The sequence below is a fragment of the Nycticebus coucang genome, chromosome 18 (assembly GCF_027406575.1).
Source record: "Nycticebus coucang isolate mNycCou1 chromosome 18, mNycCou1.pri, whole genome shotgun sequence".
NCBI lineage: Eukaryota > Metazoa > Chordata > Mammalia > Primates > Lorisidae > Nycticebus > Nycticebus coucang.
Genome location: NC_069797.1, coordinates 64,820,609 through 64,844,296, shown reverse-complemented (window position 1 = coordinate 64,844,296; position 23,688 = coordinate 64,820,609). Strand labels below are relative to the sequence as shown.

At 38.5% G+C, this 23,688-nt stretch overlaps 1 protein-coding gene across 3 annotated transcripts in view; it reads left to right on the top strand.

Moving 5' to 3' along the window:
• The window catches only part of SMURF2 (SMAD specific E3 ubiquitin protein ligase 2), a 131,075-nt gene that overhangs the window by 61,735 nt on the left and 45,652 nt on the right, over positions 1-23,688 (top strand). For all 3 annotated transcript variants that reach the window (XM_053570814.1, XM_053570812.1, XM_053570813.1), the window contains 3 exons: positions 4,200-4,238; positions 18,141-18,249; positions 22,665-22,798. In XM_053570814.1, the coding sequence (XP_053426789.1) occupies positions 4,200-4,238; positions 18,141-18,249; positions 22,665-22,798 (282 nt within the window). The remainder of the gene's footprint in view (positions 1-4,199; positions 4,239-18,140; positions 18,250-22,664; positions 22,799-23,688) is intronic.

Genomic DNA, 23,688 nt, shown 5'->3' with positions numbered 1-23,688 from the left:
GTGGCAACGGGAGGTGAGGTCGGAAAGTAAGCAGGATCCAGGGCTTGAAGAGCATCGAAGCTAAGGTAAGTTTGAGCCTGAAAATCTTTAGAATATTTTAAGGGTGAGAGGAGGGAAAATGAATAGAAGGACTTAGAGTTGTAGAATATCACTTTGGGTCCAGTGTGGAGAACTGAAGGAGAGTGAGGCTTGAGGCAGAGGACCAATGAGGAGGCTTTTGTGATTACTTAGACAGTAGTTGATGATGGCTTGGACTAAGGTGGTGGCACTGGTAATAGAAGTAGACAAATGAGGGCTATTTCAAGGTAAAATTGATTAGAATTGGTAATTTTGCCAGGAGGTAAGGAGAGGGAGGGGTAGTGAAGGTTGCTGACTTAGACAATGGAATAGAAAGCAAGGCTTTTTATAGAAAGAAGATAAACCTGGAATAGGAGCAGATTCGGGGTGATAGGGACAATGGTGATTTTGTTTTGAGGAGTATATTTAATTCAGGAAAGAGCTAAGGGCTGGGTTTTATAGACTTAGCTCTTGTGTCCCCTTGTGGAAAAATGGCTGTTCTTTATTTTTTGAGAGTGCAAGGAAGGGTTTTGTCAACCTGTTAAACTGTGAACTCTCCCAGGAAAAATGTGGGTTATGTCCCCGGAAAAATACACATGCATATAGTAGTTTTTATACAATTCCAAGGTTTATAAAAAAATACGTATCTGTGATCTTTAGGTTGTAGAGTGAAAGAAGAGGACCTTGACAAAAATCCTGAAGAACCTCAATTTTTACGGAATAGCAGGAGGTCTGGCAAAGACTTAGAATTGAGTTTTATGCCCTGTGTAAAACCAGATGAATGTGGTGATACAGAACCAAAAGAAGAGAAGGGTTCTAGAAGAGGGAGTAGTCAATATGACAAATGTCCCTGAGGGCATCAGGTGCTATAAGGAATCTGTTACAGTACAGTGTCCATTGTAAGGAGTCTATTGGATGGATTCAGTAATTAAATCTCTAGCAGTTTAGAGGCAGTGGATTGAGGCATTAATGGAAAGTAGAGAAGTAGAATCAGAAAGTGTAGGCAGTTCTTTGAAGAAGTTTCATTATGAGAGAAAGGAGGTAGATGGTGGTTGGAGGGAAGCTTGGGTAAGACTTGATTTAAAAAAAATCAATTACTACCTCATTAAAATTGAAGATTACAGCTCAGTGCCCATACACAGTGGTTACGGCACCAGCCACATACACCAAGGCTGGTGGGTTCGAGCCCAGCCCAGGCCAGCTAAATAACAATGACAACTGCAACAGGCGGCACCTGTGGCTCAATGGGTAGGGTGTCCGCCCCATGTACTGAGGGTGGCAGATTCAAACCCGGTCCCGGCCGAACTGCAACAAAAAAACAGCCGGGCTTTGTGGCGGGCGCCTGTAGTCCCAGCTACTCGGGAGGCTGAGGCAAGAGAATCGCTTAAGCCCAGGAGCTGGAGGTTGCTGTGAGCTGTAACACATGGCACTGTACCAAGGGAGACATAGTGAGACTCTGTCTCAAAAAAAAAAAAAAAAAATGAAGATTACACTAGTCCAGCAAGTTGGCCCACACCTGTAATCTGGGAGGCCAAGGCAGGAGGAGGATTGCTTGAACTCAGAAGTTCAAGACCAGCCTGTAGTCCCAGCTACTCGGGAGGCTGAGGCAAGAGAATCACTTAAGCCCAGGAGTTGGATGTTGCTGTGAGCTGTGTGATGCCATGGCACTCTACCGAGGGCCATAAAAGTGAGACTCTGTCTCTACAAAAAAAAAAAAAAAAAAAAAAAAAGAAGTTCAAGACCAGCCTGAGACAAGAGCAAGAGCAAGGCCGTGTCTCTACTAGAAATTGAAAAACTGGGCGGCGCCTGTGGCTCAGTGAGTAGGGCGCTGGCCCCATATGCTGAGGGTGGCGGGTTCAAACCCAGCCCCGGCCAAACTGCAACAAAAAGCCGGGTGCTATGGCGGGCACCTGTAGTCCCAGCTACTCGGGAGGCTGAGGCAAGAGAATCGCTTAAGCCCAGGAGCTGGAAGTTGCTGTGAGCTGTGTGATGCCACAGCACTCTACCAAGGGCCATCAAGTGAGACTCTGTCTCTAAAAAAAAAAAAGAAATTGAAAAACTAGCTGGGCATTGTAGTGGGCACCTGTTTCAGCTCCTCGGGAGGCTAAGCAGGAAGATGGCTTAAACCCACGTGGGAGGCTAAGGCAGGAAGATGGCTCAAACCCAGTTGGTATAAGCTAGGCTGGTTCCACGATGCTCTTAACTGGGTAATAGGTCAAGACTCTGCCTAAAAAAAAATTAAAGATTATAATTTGGATTCATGTGTTGCCTATGTATTGATCTTGAGTATTCAATTTATATGACGATAAAAGTTTGAGGAGCGCTTATTCTTTATCATTTGTTCTCAACCTGTGGGTTGGAACCCCTTTGTAACAATGAAAATACATCTTGCATATCAGATCTTTACATTGCGATTCATAACAGTAGCAAAATTACAGTTAGGAAGTAGCAATGAAAATAATTTTATGGTTGTGGGTCACCACAACACGAGGGACTGTATTAAAGGGTCGCGGCATTAGGAGGCATTAGGAAGGTTGAGAACCACTGTTTTAGATTCAGCTTGTGATTTAGTATTAATTATGGTTCTGATTTTATGTTTTTTTTTTTTTTTTGAGGCAGAGTCTCAAGCTGTCAACCTGGGTAGAGTGCCATGACGTCTCTGCTCACAGCAACCTCAAACGCTTGAGCTCAAGTGCTTTTTTTGCCTCAGCCTCCCAAGTAGCTGGGACTACAGGTGCCCGCCACAATGCCTGGCTGTTTTGTTGTTGTAGTTGTTTAGTGGGCTGGGCTGGATTTGAACCCGCCTGCTCTGGTGTATGTGGCTGGTGCCTTAGCCTCTTGAGCTACAGGCGCTGAGCCTGGTTTTATGTTTTTAAAAATAAAACTCCAATATAAGGCCTAAGAGACTCTGACTAAGTCAGTATCTTATGCTTCCTTAATAATTTTATGTATTTACTGATAGTATCTGTCTTCAAAAGGATTTTTATTTGAACTTTTAAGGTGATTAGTTTTTTTTTTTTTTTTTTGAGACAGAGCCTCAAGCTATCGCCCTGGGTAGAGTGCTATAGCATCACAGCTCACAGCAACCTCCAACTCCTGGGCTCAAGAGATTGTCCTGCCTCCGCCACCCAAGTAGCTGGAACTATAGGCGCCTGCCACAACGTCTGGCTATTTTTTGGTTGCAGCTGTCATTGTCGTTTGGCGGGCCCAGGCTGGATTTGAACCCGCCAGCTCAGGTGTATGTGGCTGCACCTTAGCTGCTTGAGCCATAGGTGCCGAGCCGGTGTTGTGTTTTTTTAGACTTATTCCCAGATTTGTTATGTCAGATGAGTTTTTATACACTAAACTTCCAATAATTACAACTTATTGAACAGACTATTTAAACTGTGAGTAGAAGTGGGTAGAAAATAACCAAATATTACATTCATAGATATTTTATAAATAAATGAAGTTTAATTTTAGGACTTTCGTAGCAGTAAAACCCTTTCAAAGTGTGCAATTCATGTTTTTTAGAATACTCATGAGGTTGGGCATTCATCTATATAAGTAATTTAATGAAGGGTAATTCAGAAAATGTCAATTTGTATTTGGGATATCTAGCTTTAATATATTAACTTCTAATTTTTTAAAGATATAGTAGACCTATCTTATCCTTGAGCTGATATAAGGGAAGGTAATTGATCTCCTTTAAAGTTTCTGTGGCATTTAGGTAGGGAACAGAACATTATTTTTAAAAATCTCATCTATATCAGGAAAGCTTTAATTTCTCTTATTTATGATCCTTGTCAATATAAAATTATTTCATCCTTAAAATAGATAAGACACTGGACTTTACATAATCTCCTTAGAACTTATTTCCATTGCCATGGAGTTTCTCTGAGAATAGATCTTGATTTATTAGGAAATCAGATTTATAAACTTTCTTGCCCACAGCTGTTACTGGTGATCATTGCTAAAGTTAACAACCACTGGTTCAGCTGTCTTTTGTTTGCTAGTCTTTAGTGAAAGAATGTGATCATATTTCAGACATTGCTGCAGTTAGCATTTAATTATCTACTGCTGTTTTCTGTGTTTTAAAATGTAACAATGCACTCTTACCATTTTATTTTAATTTTTCCATGTATTTTTTGTTTCCTTTACAGTACTCTGTGCAAAAAACTTGGTGAAAAAGGATTTTTTCCGTAAGTAAATGAACTTTAAATGTAAATTTTACGTGCTCTGTATAGGTCTTTTTTTTTTCTTCCATAGCATTTTGAGGATTGTCTGGGTTAGGGATTTTTGTTCAGAAACATACTCAGTGTTATTTTATGAATGTTTTGATTCACGGCCATTTGGCATTACATTTCTTTGAGGATTTTGTGGTTTTTAGCTTTAAACCCTTTTTCTTTATTTTCTCTCACATGTTTATGCGCCTGTGTGTGTATGCAGGTGTAAATGCAGATGTGGGTAATGTATATGTAGGGTATACATACTACTAAAATTCTAGAGAAGGTTTAAGAGATTATTCAGTACATGCTTTATTATTCTCTAATGTTTTATAGGAAATTTTACCCATGCACTTGAGGATTCACTGGAGGGTAAAAGAGTCATTGAACTTGCTTATAATTTTGAGAGCATAGAAAAGAAAGCTCTACCACATTTGATAAGTATATATATGGGTCATCACGAAAATTTTGATACAAACTGTGTTATAGTCCATTATTTCACATCCAGGAAATATAGTTGACAACATTCTTTCTGATTCATCTGTGCAAGTTTCAACGGGGAGGGCTTCATTTATTTCTATCTGGGCGGATTTTATGTTTCTTGATTTTTGTGTATCTTAAAACTTTTGTAATGACCCACATACTGTTATGTCTCAGACTGCAAAGCACATGTTTGATTCTCATATGTATGGTCTTTTTGCTATTCTGTTATGAAATTTTTTATGCTTTATTTAGGATTAGGTTTTGTGAGAGTATTGGGAAGCACCCATCATGTGTGTTAACAGTCTTTACTGACAGTAGCTTTAAATTATTGGTTAAAAATGATACAATTTTTTTTTTTTTTTTTTTGTAGAGACTCACTTTATCCCCCTCCGTAGAGTGTGTGGCATCACAGTTCACAGCAGCCTCCAACTCCTGGGCTTAGGCAATTCTCTTGCCTCAGCCTCCCGAGTAGCTGGGACTAGAGGTGCCCGCCACAACTCCCGGCTATTTTTTTGTTGTTGCAGTTCTGCTGGGGCTGGGTTTGAACCTGCCACCCTCAGTATGTGGGGCAGGCGCCCTCCTCACTGAGTCACAGGCGCTGCCCGAAAAATGATTTAATTTTTAGTAAAACTTTTTTAGTGAATATAGTTTTATTACAGGGTGGACATAAAGTCCGTGTGCAATTCAAAATAGTTTAACATAGTAAATTGAACATGAACTTTACCCTGAATGTAGAATATTTGGCATTAGAAATAGGGAAGATTTGGCCGGGTGTGGTGGCTCATGCTTGTAGTCCTAGCACTGTGGGAAGGCCGAGGTGGGTGGATTGCCTGAGCTCAGAGGTTTGAGACCATCCTGAGACCCCATCTCTACCAAAAAAAAAAAAAAAAAAAAGCCGGGCGTTGTGGCGGGCACCTGTAGTCCCAGCTACTTGGGAGGGTAAGGACAAGAGGATCACTAAAGGAAGAAAAGAAAATTAAAAAAAAAAACAAAACTTCGAACTAAGATGAATGAAAGCCGATTGAAAGCCAAAATTCAAAAAAAAAAAAAAATAGGGAAGATTCATTATATTTTTAAATTTAGATCCTACAAGCCAGTAAGAACAGGTGATGTGTGCTGTTAAATCTCATATGACATTAGATAATTTTCAAGAGTTTGATTAAAAAAATCTTTTTTTTTCTTTTTTTTTGAGACAGAATCTTACTATGTCCGCCTCAGTGGAGTGCTGGGACGTCACAGCTCACAGCAACCTCCAACTCTTGGGCTTAAGCAATTCTCTTGCCTCAGTTCCCAAGTAGCTGGGACTACAGGTGCCCACTACAACATCCAGCTTTTTTTTTGTTGTAGTAGTCATTGTTGTTTAGCTGACCCAGCTAGGTTTGAACCTGCTAGCCCCTATGTATGTGGCTGGCGCCCTAGCCACTGAGCTACAGGTGCCAAGCCAAAAAAAAAAACAAAAAACTTTTTTTTTTATATATCTTTAAATCATACTTAGTTCATTCTATTTAAAATTTTATTACTTCTGGTTTTTCTAGAGTAGACCCTGAATTAAAGTTTGTAAGGTAACATCTTATGAAACTATATAGGTATACATTTTTATGGTATCTCTGTGCTTATATGGGAAAGCAGTTAAATAGGATAATTTGAAACATGGAAGAAAATTATAAGCAATCTTCAATTTATGTACCATCTGCCCTTGCTGTTTTTTTTTAATCCTCCTTAAGTTGATCTGAGGTAGGGTTTATCCTAATGGAACTACAAAATGGCAAATAGGGTTAGATAGGGTGGTGACAAGGAGAAAAGGGAGAGGGAGGGAAGTGTGGGGAACATCCCTGCTTTTAGACCCTCCAAGACATCTGCTCTGGTTTTGAAGATAAAATCTTCAGTTTTGTCTCCTAGCTTTCCTTTTCAAATTCTTTTCCAGTTTCTCTGATAACATATCCAAATATTCTTTTATCAGTTTTCTTAGAAAATCTAGAGGAGTCTTACTTTAATTTTTTGTAAACCTCTGAGAACTGATTGTTATCCTTTACATGATTTTTATCTGTTCTTGAATTGTGGGTGAAAGAACTCTTCTGCTTTTTTCATTGGTGCAGGTAGTAAAAAATTGATAAAAGTTTTAAGAATGTGAGCTTGCTTTAGGGATAACAAAATTAGGGGAAACTGTAATTATCTTTCAACTGCCGCAAACCAGTGGGGTGGAGGGTCAGGGAATGCTAAAGCAAACTCCCCTATCTCCCCTCACCCCCTCCTTGGCATGTGACTTTAAAGCTCAGAATGGGAGACATGGGATGGCCTCGATAGGGGAAAAGGAAAGCTGATTTTTAGGCCTTCAGAGGGGAGTTAGCCAGGGATGGAATTATCTCCCAGGTTCACACTGGCCAAGGTCCCCAATCCCTGCTCCGGTAGATTTACATGCACGTGCATATGTAAGAGTATTTTTGGCCTGTTTATGAGTTGAGAATTGCCCACATTAGTTTCAGAGAAAAATAATAGTTCCTAAATTCTTTAATTAAATTTAAATGAGTATGTGTTTTTGGATCAGAGCACAGTTAGTAGTAGTAGTAAAATATAGTTAGGTTTTTCTTGTCATTCAGTTTAAAGTACATTGAATGAGAAAAGTAAATTTGAATATGAAGCATGACTTTAGAGTGATGACATAGATATTTTTTCCCACTTCAGGAAAAAATCCACTGCCATGTGTTATCTTTTATGGAATAATTTATATGTGAGATAATACTATTTATTCCAAGGCACTACCATTGGTGTGAAGAATTTTGTTAATTAATAATTTAGAACTTTTTGAAGCTTGTTGGCTTTTAAAAATAAGTAACTTCCCCCCAAATTTTAGCAGAAAATTTTCAAACATAAAGCAACAGGTAAAAGAATTTTATTGTGAACACTCATCTAGATTCTGCCATTAACTTTATCACATATCTTTTCCAATATAATTAAATGTTTTTTTTTCTTTGGTTGCAGCCGTCGTTGTTTGGCGGGCCCGGGCTGGATTCGAACCCGCCAGCTCAGGTGTATGTGGCTGGCGCCTTAGCCACTTGAGCCACAGGCCCCGAGCCTAAATGTGTTTTTTTTTTTTTTTTTTTTTTTTATTGTTGGGGATTCATTGAGGTACAATAAGCCAGGTTACACTGATTGCAATTGTTAGGTAAAGTCCCTCTTGCAATCATGTCTTGCCCCCATAAAGTGTGACACACACCAAGGCCCCACCCACCTCCCTCCTTCCCTCTTCTGTTTCCCCCCCCCATAACCATAATTGTCATTAATTGTCCTCATATCAAAATTGAGTACATAGGATTCATGCTTCTCCATTCTTGTGATGCTTTACTAAGAATAATGTCTTCCACGTCCATCCAGGTTAATACGAAGGATGTAAAGTCTCCATTTTTTTTAATGGTTGAATAGTATTCCATGGTATACATATACCACAGCTTGTTAATCCATTCCTGGGTTGGTGGGCATTTAGGCTGTTTCCACATTTTGGCGATTGTAAATTGAGCTGCAATAAACAGTCTAGTACAAGTGCCCTTATGATAAAAGAATTTCTTTCCTTCTGGGTAGATGCCCAGTAATGGGATTGCAGGATCAAATGGGAGGTCTAGCTTGAGTGCTTTGAGGTTTCTCCATACTTCCTTCCAGAAAGGTTGTACTAGTTTGCAGTCCCACCAGCAGTGTAAAAGCGTTCCCTTCTCTCCACATCCACGCCAGCATCTGCAGTTTTGAGATTTTGTGATGTGGGCCATTCTCACTGGGGTTAGATGATATCTCAGGGTTGTTTTGATTTGCATTTCTCTAATATATAGAGATGAGGAACATTTTTTCATGTGTTTGTTAGCCATTCGTCTGTCGTCTTTAGAGAAAGTTCTATTCATGTCTCTTGCCCATTGATATATGGGATTGTTGGCTTTTTTCATGTGGATTAATTTGAGTTCTCTATAGATCCTAGTTATCAAGCTTTTGTCTGATTGAAAATATGCAAATATCCTTTCCCATTGTGTAGGTTGTCTCTTTGCTTTGGTTATTGTGTCCTTAGCTGTACAGAAGCTTTTCAGTTTAATGAAGTCCCATTTGTTTATTTTTGTTGTTGCAATTGCCATGGCAGTCTTCTTCATGAAGTTTTTCCCCAGGCCAATATCTTCCAGTGTTTTTCCTATGCTTTCTTGGAGGATTTTTATTGTTTCATGCCTTAAGTTTAAGTCCTTTATCCATCTTGAATCGATTTTTGTGAGTGGGGAAAGGTGTGGGTCCAGTTTCAGTCTTTTACATGTAGACATCCAGTTCTCCCAACACCATTTATTGAATAGGGAGTCTTTCCCCCAAGGTATGTTCTTGTTTGGTTTATCAAAGATTAGGTGGTTGTAAAATGTTAGTTTCATTTCTTGGTTTTCAATTTGATTCCAAGTGTCTATGTCTCTGTTTTTGTGCCAGTACCATGCTGTCTTGAGCACTATGGCTTTGTAGTACAGACTAAAATCTGGTATGCTGATGCCCCCAGCTTTATTTTTGTTACAGAGAACTGCCTTAGCTATACGGGGTTTTTTCCGGTTCCATACAAAACGCAGAATCATTTTTTCCAAATCTTGAAAGTACGATGTTGGTATTTTGATAGGAATGGCATTGAATAGGTAGATTGCTTTGGGAAGTATAGACATTTTAACAATGTTGATTCTTCCCATCCATGAGCATGGTATGTTCTTCCATTTGTTAATATCCTCTGCTATTTCCTTTCTGAGGATTTCATAGTTTTCTTTATAGAGGTCCTTCACCTCCTTCGTTAGGTGTATTCCTAGGTATTTCATTTTCTTTGAGACTATGGTGAAGGGAGTTGTGTCCTTAATTAGCTTCTCATCTTGACTGTTATTGGTGTATACAAAGGCTACTGACTTGTGGACATTGATTTTATATCCTGAAACATTACTGTATTTTTTGATGACTTCTGGGAGTCTCGAGGTTGAGTCTTTGGGGTTCTCTAAGTATAAGATCATGTCGTCAGCAAAGAGGGAGAGTTTGACCTCCTCTGCTCCCATTTGGATTCCCTTGATTTCCTTGTCTTGCCTAATTGTATTGGCTAGAACTTCCAGCACTACGTTGAATAGTAAAGGTGACAGAGGACAACCTTGTCTGGTTCCAGTTCTAAGAGGAAAAGCTTTCAGTTTTACTCCATTCAGTAAAATATTGGCTGTGGGTTTGTCATAGATAGCTTCAATCAGTTTTAGAAATGTGCCACCTATGCCTATACTCTTCAGTGTTCTAATTAGAAAAGGATGCTGGATTTTATCAAATGCTTTTTCTGCATCTATTGAGAGGATCATGTGATCTTTATTTTTGCCTCTGTTAATATGGTGGATAACGTTTATGGACTTGCGTATGTTAAACCAGCCTTGCATCCCTGGGATGAAGCCTACTTGATCATGATGAATGACTTTTTTGATGATAAGCTGTAATCTATTGGCTAGGATTTTGTTGAGAATTTTTGCGTCTATGTTCATGAGTGAGATTGGTCTGAAATTCTCCTTTTTGTTTGGGTCTTTTCCTGGTTTTGGTATCAGGGTGATGTTTGCTTCATAGAATGTGTTGGGGAAGAGTCCTTCTTCCTCAATTTTTTGGAATAATTTCTGCAGTACAGGAATAAGCTCTTCCTTGAAGGTTTGATAGAATTCTGGAATGAAGCCATCTGGACCAGGGCATTTTTTGGTTGGAAGATTTTTTATTGTTTCTTTGATCTCAGTGCTTGAAATTGGTCTGTTCAGGAGCTCTATTTCTTCCTGGCTGAGTCTAGGGAGAGGGTGTGATTCCAAATATTGATCCATTTCTTTCACATTGTCAAATTTCTGGGCGTAGAGTTTCTGGTAGTATTCAGAGATGATCTCTTGTATCTCTGTGGGATCAGTTGTTACTTCCCCTTTATCATTTCTGATTGAGGTTACTAGAGATTTTACTTTTCTATTCCTCGTTAGTCTGGCCAATGGTTTATCTATTTTATTTATTTTTTCAAAAAACCAACTCCTTGTTTCATTAATTTTCTGAATGATTCTTTTGTTTTCAATTACATTGATCTCTGATTTGATTTTGGATATTTCTTTTCTTCTACTGAGTTTAGGCTTAGATTGTTCTTCTTTTTCCAATTCCATAAGATCTCTTGTGAGATTGTTGATGTGCTCTCTTTCTGTTTTTTGAATGTAGGCATCTAAAGTGATGAATTTTCCTCTCAAAACTGCTTTTGCAGTATCCCAGAGGTTTTGGTAGCTTGTGTCTTCATTGTTGTTATGCTCAAGGAAGTTAATGATTTCCTGTTTTATTTCTTCCTTCACCCATCTGTTATTCAACAGAAGATTGTTTAGTTTCCATGCCTTTGGGTGGGGTCGAGCATTTTTGTTAGAGTTGAGTTCCACCTTTAGTGCCTTATGGACTGAGAAGATACAAGGTAAAATTTCAATTCTTTTGATTCTGTTGATATTTGTTTTGTGTCCCAGGATATGATCAATTTTGGAGAATGTTCCATGGGGTGATGAGAAGAATGTATATTCTTTATCTTTGGGATGGAGTGTTCTATATGCGTCTATCAAGCACAGTTGTTCTAGGGTCTCATTTAAGTCTCTTATATCCTTGTTTCATTTCTGTTTAGAGGATCTGTCCAGCTCTGTAAGAAGAGTGTTAAGGTCCCCTGTTATTATGGTATTATCAGATATCATATTGCTCAGACTGAGTAAGGTCTGTTTCAAGAATCTGGGAGCATTTAAATTGGGTGCATAGATATTTAGAATTGAAATGTTTTCTTGTTGTATTTTTCCCTTGACCAATATAAAGTGACCATCTTTGTCTTTTTTGACTTTAGTTGCTTTAAATCCACATGTATCTGAAAATAAGGTTGCAACTCCTCTTTTCTTCTGAATTCCATTTGCCTGAAAAATTGTCTTCCAACCCTTGACTCGGAGCTTTAATTTGTCTTTTGAAGCCAGGTGTGTTTCTTGCAGACAGCAAATAGATGGCTTGTGTTTTTTAATCCAGTCAACCAATCTATGTCTCTTCAGTGGGGAATTCAAGCCATTAACATTTATTGAGATAATTGATAAGTGTGGTAGTATTCTATTCGTCTTATTTTGTGAGAGTCCATTGCTTAGTTTTATCTTTTGCATCAGTGTGGAGGTTTGGTTCTGTCCTTTAATTTCTGAGTTCTTACTTTGCTGCTGATCCATTGTGGTGGTCAGTGTGCAGAACAGGTTGAAGTATTTCCTGTAGAGCTGGTCTTGTTGTGGCGAATTTCCTCAATGTTTGTATATCCGTAAATGATTTGATTTCTCCGTCAATTTTGAAGCTTAGCTTAGCAGGGTACAGAATTCTGGGCTGGAAATTGTTCTGTTTAAGTAGATTAAAGGTAGATGACCATTGTCTTCTTGCTTGGAAAGTTTCATTAGAGAAGTCTGCGGTCACTGTGATGGATTTGCCCCTGTAGGTCAACTGGCGCTTACTCCTGGCAGCTTGCAAGAATCTTTTCTTTTGTCTTGACTTTGGACAGGTTCATCACAATGTGTCTTGGAGAAGCTCGTTTAGAGTTGAGGCGACCCGGGGTCCGATATCCCTCTGAAAGCAGTGTGTCAGAATCTTTGGTGATATTTGGGAAATTTTCTTTTATAATATTCTCTAGTATGGCTTCCATTCCTCTGGGGCATTCTTCTTCCCCTTCTGGAATTCCTATAACTCGTATGTTGGAACGCTTCATAAAGTCCCATAATTCTGACAGTGAACGTTCTGCTTTCTCTCTCTTCTTTTCTGCCTCTTTTACTATCTGAGTTATCTCAAAAACTTTATCTTCTACCTCTGAAATTCTTTCTTCTGCATGGTCTAACCTGTTGCTGATACTTTCCATTGCATCTTTAAGTTCCCTGATTGACTGTTTCATTTCCTTCAGCTCTGCTATATCCCTTTTATATTCTTCATATCATTCATCTCTGATTTGATTCTGTTTTTGGATTTCCTTTTGGTTATTTTCCACTTTATTAGCAGTTTCCTTCATTGTTTCCATCATTTCTTTCATTGTTTTCAACATGTGTATTCTAAATTCCCTTTTTGTCATTCCTAACATTTCTGTATAGGTGGAATCCTCTGCAGTAGCTACCTCATGGTCCCTTGGCGGGGTTGTTCTGGACTGGTTCTTCATGTTGCCTGGAGTTTTCTGCTGATTCTTCCTCATGGGTGATTTCTTTTATCTGTTTCCTTGTCCTAATTTTCCTTTCACTTCCTCTTGCTCTTTAAGTTCTCGTGCCTGTGGAAGTTGCGGGCGGGTTTAGACGGATTGAACACACGCGACCACTTGCCCGTTTTCCACTGTTTTAGTCCTCCTCTTGGGGTCCAGAAGTCTCTCGCTGACTCCCTGTATCCTCTCAGGGGTGATGATAGGCAGATCCCACCAGCCAGAGATGCCTGGAGTCCTATATCCCCAGACTCCCGGTGCCCAGATGCAAGGAAGCTGTTACTCGGCTGCCATCTTGCTCTGCCTCCTTCGGTCACAAGAGGCTGACTTCCTGTCCACGATGTTCACGCGCCTGGTTTCCGTGCGAAGTTTTTCATCTGTGTTCTCCACTAGGTTGGCAAGGTCATCAATTATCTCATTTTGTTCATCTAGTTCATTACCAATTTCCTGCCCCATTTGTTTTTGGCGACTTATGATAGAGGAAAGGGCATCGAGGCCTGCGTCCTGTTCTTGGATAATTCTCTGCTGCTGTTGCCGGATTTCATCAAAACCCAAACCTCTGGTTTCCTCTGGCTCCTCAAAGAGCCAAGGGTTGGGTGCTCCTCGCTTAGCTTCTTCCTTCATCAGGCTGGACTACTCTTCTGGAGGATACAGAAAGATTCCACCATTCCCAGCCTGCCCCGTAGTGGGGTCCTAAATGTGTTTTTTAAGTAATGTTTCACTAATGTCAAATTTGTTTTCTCTTTTATGTAATATTTAAAAAAAGTTTTGTGTGAGTGACAGATAATGTATTAAAGTGTTTTATAGGGGTCAAATTGAAGTCATTTAGAGCCAAGATGGGTTGGTTGAATGTTTTTTACCTTGCCTATTCAAAAATTATTTTGGGGAGAAAGTAACTTTTAAGTTTAAATCGTCATTTCATTATTATTTATAGCTCAACAAGCGTATTTGTATAGTAAGTTGTTGCAAGATGTGGTGGCTCAATCCTGTAATCCCATGATTGGAAAGCCAAAGTAGGAGCATAGGTTGAGGCTAGGAGCTTAAGACTAGCCTGAGCAACATGAAAAGACTCCATATCTTAAGGAAAAAGAAAAAAAAAAAGTTAGCTAGGTGTGGTGGTACATCCATCTATAGTTTCAGCTACCCAGGAGACAGAGGCAAGAGGATCGCTTTAGCCCAGGAGTTCGAGGGTGAGCTATGATTGTGTCACTGCACTGTAGTCTAGGCCACAGAGTGAAATACTGTCTCTTCAAAAAAAAAAAAAAAGAGGGCGGTGCCTGTGGCTCAGTGAGTAGGGCGCTGGCCCCATATGCCAAGGGTGGCAGGTTCAAACCCAGCTCCGGCCAAACTGCAACAAAAAAAGTAGCCGGGTATTGTGGCGGGCGCCTGTAGTCCCAGCTGCTTGGGAGGCTGAGGCAAGAGAATCGCATAAGCCCAAGAGTTAGAGGTTGCTGTGAGCCATGTGAAGTCATGGCACTCTACCGGAGGACGGTACAGTGAGACTCTATCTCTACAAAAAAAAAAAAAGAGAGAGGTTCTTGCGCTTTAGCTTTTGTATATAACTCAGAAATGATATGGAAAATTGAGAAAATTTTTAAACATATAGAAAAATACTTCAGTCACTTTCTATTTTAACACTAGAGGTCTCACTATCTTTGAAAAGTTGATAGCTTTTGGGTGGCGCCTGTGGCTCAGTCAGTAAGGCATCAGCCCCATATACCGAGGGTGGCAGGTTCAAACCCGGCCCTGGCCAAATTGAAACCAAAAAATAGCCGGGCGTTGTGGCGGGTGCCTGTAGTCCCAGCTACTCGGGAGGCTGAGGCAAGAGAATCGCTTAAGCCCAGGAGTTGGAGGTTGCTGTGAGCTGTGTGAGGCCACAGCACTCTACCGAGGGCCATAAAGTGAGACTCTGTCTCTACAAAAAAAAAAAAAAAAAAAAAGAAAAGTTGATAGCTTTTGACCACATTAGAGGTGGTCTAATTTGACTCTAGTCATTAATTTGACTCTCAAGTTAATTTTTTTTTTTCTTTTTGCAGTTTTTGGCCAGGGCTGCGTTTGAACCTGCCACCCCCGGCATGTGGGGCCCATTTGGGGCCGGCGCCCTGCTCCTTTGAGCCACCAGCACCGCCCCTCAAGTTAAATTTTTTTGTAGAATAATGAAATTAGGTTAAGTTGAACTTAGGTATTTTCTGTTAAGGTATTGAGTTTCTATTCTGGTTTGTTGTATTGTTTAGTAGAAGACAAGCATATAGGCAACTGAGTCTTAGACTTTCCTACTTAGTTAAGGATCTAGAAGCTAGACTTAGGGGTTTTTTGTGGAAAAAGTTGTTTTTCTTAGTCCTTAGTTCATTTTTTATATTTTAGAGATAGGGTCTCACTCTTTTGCCGAGCCTAGAAGACTGGAATGCAGTGGCACATCATAGCTCACTGCAGCCTCAAACTCTAGGGCTCAAGTGGTTCTCCTGCCTCATCGTCCCAAGTAGCTGAGACTACAGGTGATTGCCATCACACCTGGCAGTTTTTTGTGGGGGGGGGGTGGCAAAGTCTCACTGTGTTGCCCAGGCTGGTTGCTAATTCTTAGGCTTAAGCAATCCTCCCTGTTTGGCCTCCCAAAGTGCTGGGATTATAGGTGTGAGCCATCACACTTGCCCCATTCTTTAGCTAGTTAAATGATGCCCAAAGAGGCTGGAAATGTCATATTTGTTTTTGTTTTTTGCTTACAAACATACATTTATGTTTATTTAGATAGTAGAATCAAAAGAATAAGATAGGATGCATTCTTCCAAGGAGAAAATATTTACTGTTATTGAGGTAGAAATGTAAAATATTCTTCTATTAAACACATTTACAAATGGTTAGCTGTTGTTGAAATGATATGAGTAGCACTAAACTTCAAGAACAATATAGTTAAATAGATTTGATACCCTAAGTTACCAAGTTTCTTTAAAATTTAACACTTAAATTTTGGTCTTCCCTTATTTAAAGGTGATAGATTACAGAATTATAGAATTGGTGAAGTGGTAGGTGATTTCTGTCTTTCCTTGAATCATGGCAAATTAGTATCTTGACTTAAAAAATTAGCATAGATATAGAGATGAATATTCTCTCTAGACATCAGTATGTACCAGCAGTTTGTTCTAGTATTTTCAGTTGTTCTCAGGAAATCTACTCAATCCCACTATGTCTAACATGTTAATTTCCATTTTTGTCTCTTTAATATTTTTAGTTCTACTTTCTCTTAACCTTTAAATTTTTGTCAAAAAAGACAGCTGTTTTTGTTATTGCTTTGGATAGAAAACTTTACTGCCATATTTGACGTGAGTGCCTTAGTAATTCCATATTAGATCTTTCAGAGTAGCATTCTTAACTGTCATTTCCTTTCATTTATTGTATTTTATTTTTAAAAGTATAGACAGGGTCTTGTTCTGTCACTCTGGCTGGAATACTGGGGCACTATCACAGCTCACTGTAAGCTAAAACGCCTGGGGTCAAGTGATCTTACTGTTGCCTGCGTACTGGGGCTACAGGCACACACCATCATGCCAGGCTAATTTTTCTTATTTTTTGTAGAGACAGCGTCTCACTCATGTTGCCCAGGCTGGTCTTGAATGCCTGAGTTTAAGAAGTCTTCTGCCTTATCTTCCCAAAGTGCTGGGGTTATAGACATGAGTCACTGTCCTCAGCTGCCATTCCTCTTTTCATGTGACTTCTCTAGTTCAGGGTCTTCTCATCCTCCTTTTGGGTTATTACAGCAGCTTCACAGGCAGTGTGTGTCTCTAGTCTGTCCTTCCCCTCCTCTGTCCTGAATACCACTAATAGAAAAATATGACAGTTTTTGTAGCCAAGCTCAAGAACTTAAAATGGCTCCCTCCAATGTATTGCAATCAGTCTAAGCCCTATTTTCTTACTTTGCAGCCTCTCTTTCTGGATCAGTCATACCTCTTCGACAGTGTTTATATTTATGCCTTAGCTTCAAATGCTTTATTTTCATATCTTCTTTGGTACTCTTCTTGCTGTTCAGCTGGGAAAGTCCTCCTTTTCCTATTTGTCCTGTAGAGTCCAGAAGAGTCCTTCCTGAACTCCTGACTATCCTGTCTTGTCTATCCAAATTCAAACTGTTATCCTGTTTTTCTGAGCTCTTCTTATTTGAACTCACTGTTGAACCACATAGTAAGTGAGAGGTATAATACATTTTAGTGGTTAAGAGCATAAAGTTGATAGACAGCATGTGCATAGTTTTAGAATCTAAACTTTAGACCCTGGCTCTGCTACTTACATCCATGTGACCTTGGACTAGTGCCTCAGTTTCTTCATCAGTAAAATGGGGACAATAATAGTCTCTTGGAATTATTCATAAGGATTAAAGATATGAAATAATTAGAATAGTACTTGATGTAGTGTTAGTATTTGCCTTATAACCAGTACTGCCAAACATTTGCTTATTCTCAGTTTTTTCCCCCCATGTATAGTATTTTTATCTCCAATTAGATAGTAAGCTTTTTAAAGGCAAAATATTACATCTTTTGTTTCAGTCACTCATGGTAGTTATTTAGTAAAACTTGTTGGCTAATGTAATTTCTCTGTAGCCCATGTTCCTGTGTGAAAATCTTAAAGAAACTCTTTCTTTAAACAGTCAACAATGGGTAGGGGTCAGGGACTGACCCTACTTGAGGATGTAGATGTATATCTATCTACATGTACATCTTTTTTTTTGTACATCTGTTTGAGCTGCCCATCAGACCATGCAAAAAAAAAAAAAAAAACCCAACTGTCACTGGGGTCAGTCCCTGACCCCCCCCTTCCCCACCTCTTTGGTCTGTGACTGTTCAAGTGAATCACTAAGGGAGACATTTTGAAAGAGAGATCCATGAATGTTTTAAGCATTCATGGTCCTGCTTCCTAGAGTCAAAGGGCTGGTAACAATGTATAAAAATGTCCACATTATGAAGTAACTTTGGTAGTTTAAAATGAGAATATTAAGAATAAGAAAAAATATAGTTTTGGTATTTAATGTAGAGATAACTATAATCTTTGTTTTAAAGTGGACTGCTTTTCATTTGTAAGTTAAATGTTAAACTTTAAAAAAAGAATTAAAGAATGCAGTGATCTTTTGCTTTGTAGCAAATGGTAATCTTTATCTTACATGTCAAAATATTCTTTAATTTAAAAAATCTTCCCCTTTTTCACAGGACTTCCTGATCCATTTGCTAAGGTGGTAGTTGATGGATCTGGGCAATGCCATTCTACAGATACTGTGAAGAATACACTCGACCCAAAGTGGAATCAGCACTATGACCTGTAGGTTTAAATAAATAATTTGAAATTAAACATAAAATTAATATTATTTGATATATTCTGAGAAGAATCATGGGTGATGATCTGACTTTGATTTGTGGTATAATTTGGTCTTACAGAAGGGGTGTGAAACCCAGAAGGAAGGTGCTTTGGTTTATTGATAGCTTTGATAGGTTTTGAAAGATGAGGTACCCCTGTTAAGCCTATGAAGAACAAAATGAAACTGGCTTATGGTATAGGAGAGTTCCTTCCTGTTTTCAGTTAAATAAAGGTATTCATTCACCTTAGGCCAATTATAAATAGGAAACCAAAAATCAGAATTGGGGTTGTACTCAGAGGCCTACTTTTTTGATTGTATGTGGGTAGTTTCTTTTAAATTTTATTTTAGCCATAGGAGTATATATGCACATATATTTTTTTAAAAAGGCAAATGATTTTCTAAGGATTTTAATGGAAAACAGCAGTTCCTTTCTTAGTTCCCATTTCTCATTTCTCATTCTCAAGGCTAGTGCTTTAATAACTTTGGCTTTTTATTCTGGTGTTTTTTTAATTTGTAGATAAGTTGCTTATTTTATGGCACCTCAATTTTGGTTTTGACTTTTTTTTAGTTTTAGGTATTTTTAAATTTCCTACCTTAGAAGGTGATTCAGCTTTTGAAACTTGATATCCTTAATCCTCACTCCTATAACACTTACATGGCCCTTCCTTTCTCCAGCTCTCCAATATAATTATGAATCTTTTTGGTTCAATCATTGTTCTATGTTTGTATTATTATGATTATGAAAATATTCATAACTGAGTCACATGGATGCAAGGATTACATTTTCTTTTTTGACAACTTTTCGTTTTTCTGAAGTTAATAACGTTTTTGCCATTTGTTTAGTTTCTTTTTCTTTTCTTTCTTTTTTTTTTTTTTTGAGACAGAGCCTCAAGCTGTCACCCTGGGTAGAGTGCTGTGGTGTCACAGCTCACAGCAACCTCCAACTCGTGGGCTTAAGCAATTCTCTTGCCTCAGCCTCCCAAGTAGCTGGGACTACAGGCACCCGCCACAATGTCCGGCTATATTTTGGTTGTAGTTGTTGTTGTTTGGCAGGCCCGGGCTGGATTTGAACCCGCCAGCTCTGGTATATGTGGCTGGTGCCTTAGCCACTTAAACTACAGGCACTGAGCCTGTTTAGTTGTCTTATCTACCTCATTAATTCCCAAACTCACCCATAGAACTTAACATCTCTTCATATGTTCAGTTCCACGAGGTATTCGATTTGCTTTGTTTTTTTCTTAAAGATATCCCTCCTGTAGCCTCTGTCCCCCTGCTCCAGTCTGTCTGGTGGTTCTCTAAGACCTTGTTGCACAGTGTCCTGGGACTTGCCTTTGTCTCTTTAAGGTTGAATGACTTCCTATTTTTTTTGTTTATTCCCTATATTGGTGAAACGTACCCTCCATTGCCATTTTTTTTTTTTTTTATTAAATCATAGCTGTGTACATTAATGTAATCATGGGGCACCATACACTGGTTTTATAGACCGTTTGACACATTTTCATCACACTGGTTAACATGGCCTTCCTGGCATTTTCTTAGTTATTGTGTTAAGACATTTACATTCTACATTTACTAAGTTTCATCTATACCCTTGTAAGATGCACGACAGGTGTAATCCCACCAATCGCCTTCCCTCCGCCCACCCCACCCCCTCCCCATTGCCATTTTCTCTTCTTCACCATATAGGTGAAGAGAAGCTTTTTCACATCTTATCTGAAAGTATATTTTGCCGTCTTTCTTGATTAATAGTTTGAGTATGTAGAAAGTGAGACAACACTTTCCCTCCAAATGTTGAATACATTGTTTCATTATCTTTTAGGTCTAGATCAACACAGTTGAATAGAAATATAATGGGAATAGTGAATGGGGGCTTACCTATAATTTTAAATTTTCTGGTAGCTACATTAAGAGAAGTAAAAACAGATGAATTTAAGCATAATAATATATTTTACTTAATTCAGTGTATATAAAATATTCTCATTTCAGCATAAAAATATTGAACTAAGTCTTTGAAATGAAGTGTTTATTTTATAGCTCACTTGAATTTTTTAACTAGCCACATTTGAAATACTCAATAGTTCTCTGTGGTTGGTGGTTACCATTTTGGACAGTGTAGATTTAGAGTATTCCTTGTGGCATCCTAATTTCATGATTGTTATTTTCCGCTGAAATATTTCAGGGTATTTTCTTTATCCCTTTGTTGCTAATAATTGCTATTTTTCAGTAAAAAATTATAGCCATTCTAGTGGGTAGGAATGGTCCCTCATTGTGGTTTTGATTTGTATTTCCCTCATGACTAATGATATTGAGCATCTTTCCACATGCTTACTAGGTTTTATGTTACAGTTAATCTTAACTGGCTACCCAGGGACTTGATTTTTGCATCTTTCCAAGATACTATGTTGGAGGGGAAAAGATGAGGGAAACCCGTGGGATTATTTGCAAACTCCTTACTTCTAATTAACTAAGTCAACAGATAAAAGACTAATAATACAATTTTGGCTAAAAATCTTAATTGTATATGTCATATTTTGGTCTATTTAGTAATATTGTATTCACCTGTAGCAGTGTCCTCTGGATAGACTATCCTAAAACTTGTTTATGAGTCATTCATAGATTTGTTAGTAAAGTTTTAATAGAACCTAACAGAGCCCTCTATTTAACGTAAAATTTTAAAAGGATTCACTATTTTCTGTGGCCATGTCTATTACATGAGGTTTCCTTAAAGTAAGAGCTTTACATATTAAAAAAATGATATTTCTGGTTAATTTGTGGCCCAGGAATATTTGGCTTTTAGTAGATCAGTAGACTGTAGACAGTAGACTGTCTACCAGAGTCCCATAATTAACACATTTATTATAATTGATACAGAGCTTCCCAACATTTTCATATCACGGTACATATAAAAACAGTTAGAACACACTGTACTTAACAAAGTTGCTTAAGCTAGTGGTGGGCTCCCCTGAGGTTTGAGGGAATCAATAATTAAGTATACCTTTAAGCAAGGCTTACCAGATGGGGAAGTGACTTAATATGTTTTTTTACAAATGTATGGTTTAGGTGATTTAACTGCTTAATACTTGATTCTGGCTCTGGAAAAAAATATTAACATGACATGTAATAGATGCATGCCAAGATAGATCTGGTAGATGTGTTTGAAAGTTGGTGCACCCATAATGAATCACATTTTAGTTCAGATCTTTTCATTTTTAGGTAACAGAGCCCAAATTCAAATTGGCTTAATTTTTAAAAAGAGAATGTAGTAACTAAAGTAATAAAAAACCCAGGGGTGGGCATGCTTTCAGCACAGCTGGATCCAGGGGCTCTAATGTGCCACCTATATTCCTTACTTAGAAGCTTTAGTCCACCAGCTGGGCATTGTGGCAGGCACCTTTAGTCCCAGCTACTTGGGAGGCTGAGGCAAGAGTTTGAGGTTGCTTTGAGCTGAGACATCACAGTTGTCTAGCCTGGGGCAACAGAGTGAAACTGTCTCAATAAATAAATAAAAGCTTTAGTTCACATTTACGTGATTAAGCTTTTCTATATACTAAGTGAAATTTTCTAATATTACTGCTTTATTGAATGATACTTTCAAGATCAAGGTTGCTGGACCAAAAATTTGACCTATTAGAGTCATTGAAATAGTTAGGGTTGTACTTGATATTAATTGTGTTATGTTATTATCTTTTTGCATGGGTTGACACCATGTTAACAATTGGCTGTGGTAGAGCTTTTACATACTTGCAGGTATATACGCAAACACGTACAGTAACGCTTTTCCCTGCTCTGCTTGTCTGCAGGCAGTGAAGTGAAATCTGCAAGAGTCCTGCTCGCTCAAGGCCTGCATACAAGAAAGAAGCAGGGGAAAAGCGTTACAAACAACTTTTGTTCTACAGCATTTTAAAATATAACAGGTAGGTCAGATTTTTGGTCTGTCAGCCTTGACAATTTCCCTTAAAAGTGAACTAAGTAGTCTTTGAGGTAATAGGTCATGTCACTGAAATGTATTTAAAATGTGACTGGGATAAAAGTTCTTTTAGAATTTTTGTTCTTGGAAAGAAGCAATCATTGTAAGCTCCCTTAATGTTATTAGACACTGCCTACTAAAATAGCTTTTTTTCTAACAAGAATGGTTGCCCAGCTTAGGAGTGGCAGACATGATAAAGATGTAATAAAATTTTTTAGATTTTACTTTTAAAGATTTTTAAAATTTAAATTCAATTCTTTGGATTGATTGAACCTCAAAATGTATTTTGTATGCCCTAGCCATATTCTGAAACATAATTGTGACTTTAGAATATAAAAAGAACAAAAGGAAAATTTTAGGCTAACTGCCTGTAACTACCAGGTTACTCATGCACCCATTTTGTTTTTGTAGGTATATTGGAAAGTCTGATTCAGTTACAATCAGTGTATGGAATCACAAGAAGATCCATAAAAAACAAGGTGCTGGATTTCTTGGTTGTGTTCGTCTTCTTTCCAATGCCATCAACCGCCTCAAAGACACTGGTTGTGAGTAGATACTAGTGCTTTGTAAATTAAAAAAAAAAAAAAAAATTTATGTTGTCAGGGTTTCAAAAACTTTTGTAATTTCCTATGTATGTCTGAAACATTGGTAAAAATTCCTGGTCTAAATTTATTTTGTAAATTAAAAATAGAACATTTTAAGTATGTGAAAATTAGAACTGAATCAGAGCTGATGCTTCCAGTGAATTTGTAAGTATTAAAAAAATGATTGATATTCAGAAGGTTGAAAAGAAAGATGTCAAGTTTTATGTGCCCTTTTAAATTTCTTAGTACCCTTCACTGGTTTTGGTGGATTTGTGCGATGAACTAAGTATTTATTTAGGTGATTGGAGTGTTTAAGGTGATAAAAGGGAATTATTAGTGGGTAAGAATGGCATAATATGTAAAACTGCTGTGACAGGGCGGCGCCTGTGGCTCAAGGAGTAGGGCACCGGTCCCATATGCCAGAGGTGGCAGGTTCAAACCCAGCCCCGGCCAAAAACCACAAAAAAAAAAAAAAAAAAGAAAAGAAAAAGCCCACATTTCGGGCGGCACCTGTGGCTCAGTGAGTAGGGCGCCGGCCCCATATGCCGAGGGTGGTGGGTTCAAACCCAGCCCCGGCCAAACTGCAACAAAAAAATAGCCGGGTGCTGTGGCGAGCACCTGTAGTCCCAGCTACTCCGGAGGCAAGAGAATCACTTAAGCCCAGGAGCTGGAGGTTGCTGTGAGCTGTGTGATGCCACGGCACTCTACCAAGGGGCATAAAGTGAGACTCTGTCTCTACAAAAAAAAAAAAAACAAACAAAAAAAAACTGCTGTGACAAAAGAAAGCTAAGACATTATTTTGAGTGTAAGACAGCTGTATTAACTCCTTGACCATAGCTCAGTTTATCACC